Below are 6573 nucleotides of genomic sequence, written 5' to 3' on the forward strand. Positions count from 1 at the left end.
GGGTAGGGGGTTGCGAGGGGGAGGTGCTGGGAAGCTATGGAAGACCATACTGAAACCATCCTCCAAACCCTGGTTGTCAGTGTCAGCCCCAGAGACCTGGGTGAACATGTTTGTTTTTGGGGGACTGGAGGTTGCAGTTGGGAGCGGCCTCAGTCTTGGTGCCGTGGTTTATTAGCAAGCTTGCTCACCGTGCCTGGGTTTTCTCATCTCTCCGTAGATCCTGGATGAGGTTGAGAAGAGGAGGCAGATCTCCATGGCGATGATTTACCCCTTCATGCAGGGGTTGCGGGAAGCAGCATTTCCAGCTCCAGGCAAAACTGTCTCCATCAAAAGCTTCATCCCCGAATCAGGAACAGAGGTAGGTGTTTGAACCACCGTGATTGATGTGACCCAGAACATGGGCGTCACCGGCTGGGCCAGCATTCATTGCCCGTCCCTAGTTGCCCCTTGAGATGCTGGTGGTGAGCTGCCTTCTCAAACCGTGTGCTGTGGGTTGACCCACAATGCCATTAGGGAGGGAATTCCAGGATTTTGACCCAACAACATTTTAAGGAACACGATATATTTCCAAGTCAGGGTGATGAGTGGCTTGGAGGGAAACTTGCAGACACTGCTGTTTCCAAGTATCTGCTGCCCTGGCCTTCCAGATTGAGGTGGTCGTGGGTTTGGAAGGTTTGGATCTCGTGTGGAAGGGATCTTGATAGTAGCAACAGTGTATACTGAGCATCGATAGTGGAGGGAGTGGAAGCTCATGATGTGGTACCAATCAAGTGGCTGCTTTGTCCTTAATGATGTCAAGTTGTTGGAGCTGCCCCCATCCAGGCAGGTGGGGAGTATTCCATCACACTCCTGACTCGTGCCTTGTAGATGGTGGATAGACTTTGGGGACCAACACCATTGAATGTCAAGGAGGTGATGGTTATTGCTTATGGGAGATGATTTATGTGATGTGTTGGCTGGATGTTGTCCAGGTCTTGCTGCATTTAAACATGAACTGCTTCAGTGTCTGAGGAGTCACAAACAGAACTGGACACTTTGACCAGAAAGGCAACACTGCAAATTTTAGTTATACATGGAGTCTGAAAGTTATACAGCACAGAAAGAGATCTTGGGTCCAACTCATCCACACTGACCAGATATCTGAAACTGATCTGATCCCATTATTTGGTCCAGATCCCTCTAACCCCTCCCTATTCATATCGCCTTGTTGTGGAGATGCTGGTAATGGCAAGAAACCTGCTGGACCATAACCTGGTGTCATGTGATACCTGGGAAGGATGAGGGAAAACCGAAAGGCATTTTCTACCCTCATGTGAGGAGAAAGAGAATGATCAGAGTGAGGGTAGGGCCGATCAGGGTTAGTGGAGGGAACTTTTGCCTGGAATCTGAGGAGGTAGGGGAGGCCCTCAATGAGTTTTTTGCTTCAGTATTTAGGAGAGAGAGGGACCTTGTTGATAGTGAGAACAGCGTGGACTGGGTTAATAGACTTGAACAGATTGATATTAAGAAAGTGGATGGGCTGGAAATTCTGGGAAGCATCAAGATTGACAAGTCCCCATGGCTGGACCAGATATATCCAAGGTTACTACGGCAAGCCAGGAATGAGATGCTGTGCCTCTGGTGATGATCTTTGCATCCTCACTCTCCACGGGAGTAGTACTGGATGATTAGAGGGAGGTGACTGTTGTTCCACTGTTCAGGAAAGGAATAGGAAAATCCCTGGGAATTACAGTCTTATGTCTGTGGTCAGCAAGGTACTGGAAACGATTCTGAGAGATAGGACTAATGACTATTTGGAAAAACTTAGTTTGATTAAAGATAGTCAGCATGGCTTTGTGAGGGGCGGGGCATGCCTCACGAGCCTTATTGAGTTCTTTGAGGATGTGACGAGACACGTTGACAAAGGTCGAGTAGTGGATGTGGTGTATATGGATTTCAGTAAGGCATTTGATAAGGTTCCCCACGGTCGGCTCATTCAGAAAGTTAGGAGGTATGGATATAGGGAAATGTGGTTGTCTGGATACAGAATTGGCTGGCCAAAAGAAATCAGAGAGTGGTAGTGGGTGGAAAGTATTCTGCCTGGCAATCGGTGACCATGGTGTCCCGCAGGGATGTGGTCTTGAGTAGTTTTTTGTAGTTTGGGTTTGCTCTTTGTAGTTTTTATAAATGGCTTGGATGAAGAAATGGAAGGTTGGGTTAGTAAGTTTGCCGACGACACAAAGGTCGGTGATGTTGTAGATAGTGTCGAGGGCTGTTGCAGGCTACAAGACATTGACAGGATACAGAGCTGGGCTGGGAAGTGACAGATTGAGTTCAACCTGGATAAATGTGAAGTGATTCATTTTGGAAGGTCGAACTTGAATGCTGAATACAGGGTTAAAGACAAGATTCTTGGCAGTGTGGAGGAACAGTGGGATCTTGAGGTCCATGTACATACATCCCTCAAAGCTACCATCCAAGTTGGTGGGGTTGTTAAGAACGTGTATTGTGCTTTAGCTTTCATTAACTGGGATCGAGTTTAACAGCCGCGAGGTTTGCTGCAGCTCTATAAAACCCTGGTGAGACCACACTTGGAATGTTGTGTCCAGTCCTGGTCACCTCTGTATAGGAAGGACGTAGATGCTTTAGAGAGGGTGCAGAGGAGATTTACCAGGATGCTGCCTGGATTGAACGACATGTCTTCTGAAGAGAGATTGAGTGAGCTTGGGCTTTTCACACTGGAGAGGAGGAGGAAGAGAGGTGTCTTGATGGAGGTGTACAAGGTAATGAGATACCTAGATAGAGTAGATTGTCAGAGACTTTTCCCCAGGGCAGAAGTGGCTGTCAGCAGGGGTTATAATTTTAAGGTGATTGGAGGAAGGTTTAGGGAGATGTCAGAGATAGGTTCTTTACACAGAGAGTGGTGGGTGTGTGGAATGCACTGCCAGTGATGGTAGTAAAGTCAGAGACATTAGGGAAATTTAAGCAACTGCTGGATAAGCACATGGATGCCAATGAACTGAGGGGCGTGTAGATTAGGTAAAGATAAATGTTCGGTACAACAAAGGGTGTACGATACTGATCTATGTTCTAGCCATTAAATGTTGTATTTGTACCAGTCTCCACCATCCCCTGTGCCAGCTTGTTCCATACACGCACCACTCTCTGCATGAAAACATTGCCCCTTAGTTCCCTTTTAAATCTTTCCCCTTTCACCTTAAACCTATGCCCTCTAGTCTTGGACTTGACTATTCACCCTATCCATGCCCCTCATAATTTTATAAACCTCAATAAGGTCACCCCTCAGCCTCCAACACTCCAGGCAAAATAGTTCCAGCATATTTGGCCTCTCCCAAAAGCTCAAACCTTCCAATTCGGCCACATCCTTGTAAGTCGTTTCTGAACCTTTTTGAACAGGATCTTTCCTTTAGCATGGAGACCAGAATCTAGCGCAGTATTCTAAAAGTGGCTTAACCAATGTCCCATACAGCCACACCATGACCTCCCAACTCCTAAACGCGATTTTCTGACCAGTGAAGGCAAGTGTGCCGAATGCCGCCTTCATTATCCTTTCTACCTACTTCCAAGGAATAGGCTCCTGCGCCCTCGGACCTCTTTGCTCAGCGTCACTCCCCAGGACCCAACCATTAACTGTGTACGTCCTGTCTTGCTTCCTTAACAAAATGCAACACTTCCCACTTAGAGTCATAGAGTCATAGAGATGTACAGCACGGAAACCAACCCTTCGGTCCAACTCGTCCATGTCGGCCAGATATCCCAACCTAATCTAGTCCCATTTGCCAGCACTTGGCACGTATACTCCAACCCCTTCCTATTCATACAACCAGCCAAATGCCTTTTAAATGCTGTAATTGTACCAGTCTCCACCACTTCCTTCCGCAGCTCAATCCCACCCTTTGGGTGACAAATTGTCCCTTAGGTCCTTTTTAAATCTTTCCCCTCTCACCTTGAACCTATGCTCTCTTGTTTTGGATTCCCTCACCCTGGAGAAAAGACTTTGTCTTTTTATCATATCCATGCCCCTCATGATTTTATAAACCTCTATAAGGTTACCCCCAGCCTCCAAGGCTCCGGGGAAAACAGCCCCAGCCTATTCCACCTCTCTGTGTAGCTCAGACCCTCCAACCCGGAAGGTTATAAATATGTTTCACAGCATCCGTCCCATTAAGTGTATAAGTCCTGCCCTGATTTGCTTTTCCAAAATGCAGCACCTTGCATTTATCTAAATTAAACTCCATCTGTAGCTCTTCGGTCCATCGGCCCATCTGATCAAGGTTCTGTTGTAATCTGAGGTAACCTTCTTCACTGTCCACTACACCTCCAATTTTGGTGCCATCTGCAGACTACTAACTGTACCTCTTACATTCACCTCCAAATCATTTCTATAAATGATGACCTACATTGGACCCAGCACCAATCCTTGTAGCACGTCTCTGATCACAGGCATTCAGTCTGAAAACCACAACCACCACCCTCGATGTCTGCCCTCCAAGCCAATTTTATAACCAGTCAGCTTTTTTGGATTCCTGAGGTGATGGCCTGATGGTATTAAACTGGGCTATCGATCCAGAGACCCAGCTAATGTTCTGGGACCCGGGTTCAAATCCTGCCACAACAGATGGTGGAATTTGAAGTCAATAAAAATCTGGAATCAAGGATCTAATGATGACCATGAATCCATTCTCAATTGTCAGGAAAAACCCATTTTGTTCACTAATGCCCTTTAGGGAAGGAAACTGCCACCCTTACCTGGTCTGGCCTATATGTGACTCCAGACCTACAGCAATGTGATTAACTCTTAGCTGCCCTGTGGGCAATTAGGGATGGGCAATAAATGCTGACCCAGCCAGCGATACCCCCATCCCATGAATGAATTAAAACAAAATGGTGAACCTTTGAAAATGCCTTCCTGGAGTCCAACAGACAAGATCTACTGCTCTGCCTTCAGCAATCCTCTTTGTCACTTCTTCAAAAAAAATTCAAGTTTGTGAGACCTGATTTCCCCCAAACAATGCCATGTTGACTATCTCTGATCAGTCCTTGCCTTTTCAAATACATGTGTATCCTTTTCCTCAGAACCTCTGCAACAACTTGCCCATTGCCGATGTCAGGCTCATCAGTCTATGGTTCCCTAGCTTTTCCTTACCATCTTCCTTAGCCAACCTCCAACCTTCTGGCACCTCACCCAGAGCTCTTGATAATACAAATATCTCCGAGCGAGGCCCATCAATCCCTAGCTTCCCACTAAGTTCTGGGATACACCTGATCAGCTCCTGGGGATTTATCCACTTTGTCCAGCATCACCACCGCTGTGACATAGACACTTTTCAAGGCACCCACTATTATTTCCCCAAGTTCCCTGGCTCCCATGTCCTTCTCCTCAGTAAATACTGACGTGAAATATTTGTTTAGTATCACCCCCATCCCCTATGATTCCACACATGGACACACACAGATCTTAGAGTCATGAATCCCTATGGTGTGGAAGCAAGCCATTCAGTCCATCCCCCTACCCTATCCCTTAACCCTGCATTTCTTATGGCCAACTCACCTAACCTGCAAGTGTTGGACTGTGGGAGGAAACTGGAGTACCTGGAGGAAACCCACGCAGACACAGGGAGAACATTCAAACCCAACAACGGACAGTTGCCCAAGGCTGGAATCGAACCTGGGTCCCTTTTAATCTTGTAATTCAAATCCTCTGACTTGCTGTTGAATTAGACCTTGGTTTTTCACACAGTCTCCCATACAGGGGACACCCCCTGTCCAATTCCAGCCCATTTCCCAAACCGAACCTGACCTAACCTAGACACTAAATAGTGACTCCCTCATGGAGACCAGTGAGTTCTTGCTTTGCTTAATGAGTGGGTCTGCTGCAGACTGGAATAGACTTAGGCTGGTGTTTAATGCTTTTCCAAAACCTGCTTTGTCAGCATTACAAATGTTAGGGAAAATTCCACTCACAGTGCAACAACACACACGTCATTTGTGGGTGCGACTGAGACTGAAAGTAGGCCCAGTTTGTTCATGAAATCGGTTTGAAGGGGTGATGAAGCTGTGAACGATGAGGCTCTGCTGATTGGTGAACCCAGCGGTAACTGAGGACGAGAGACTGAGAGTCAGTCAGGTTTTTGTTCCCCGCAGATCATCAACCTGACCCGACCCTCTGACTCCCGCCTTGAACATGTCGATTTCTCCTCGCTCTTCAATAACTTATCGGAGGAAAACGTCATCGCGGTTTTTGCCTCGTTGTTGCTGGAGAGACGAGTAATATTCCTGGCCGAGGAGCTCAGGTACGTGATAGGGACATCCTGTAACAAAGACAGTTGGGGGGTTGGGGTGTGGGGGGGTCGGTGAGGGATGTAAATGCACTGGGGGGAGAAGGAGATGAAATGTTTGCTTCCTCAGGGCTGCCTTGTATGGGGTATTTGATACGCAATGTTGTATTTACAAGACCCTGACCTTGGTACTGATTCCCCCCCCACCAGCTCTGAGCTTCACCCCCTCCCCAGCTCTGAGCTTCACCCCTCCATCTCTGAGCTTCACCCCCTCCCCAGCTCTGAGCTTCACCCC

The 6573-nt window shown here is 47.4% G+C and overlaps 1 protein-coding gene across 3 annotated transcripts in view; it reads left to right on the plus strand.

Moving 5' to 3' along the window:
• Positions 1 to 6573, plus strand: part of LOC122563335 (DENN domain-containing protein 2D-like) — an 86798-nt gene that overhangs the window by 64323 nt on the left and 15902 nt on the right. For all 3 annotated transcript variants that reach the window (XM_043717078.1, XM_043717079.1, XM_043717077.1), the window contains 2 exons: positions 218 to 358; positions 6145 to 6293. In XM_043717078.1, coding sequence (XP_043573013.1) covers positions 218 to 358; positions 6145 to 6293 — 290 coding nt within the window. The remainder of the gene's footprint in view (positions 1 to 217; positions 359 to 6144; positions 6294 to 6573) is intronic.

Source organism: Chiloscyllium plagiosum, chromosome 26 (assembly GCF_004010195.1).
Source record: "Chiloscyllium plagiosum isolate BGI_BamShark_2017 chromosome 26, ASM401019v2, whole genome shotgun sequence".
In the NCBI taxonomy this organism is placed as follows: Eukaryota; Metazoa; Chordata; class Chondrichthyes; order Orectolobiformes; family Hemiscylliidae; genus Chiloscyllium; species Chiloscyllium plagiosum.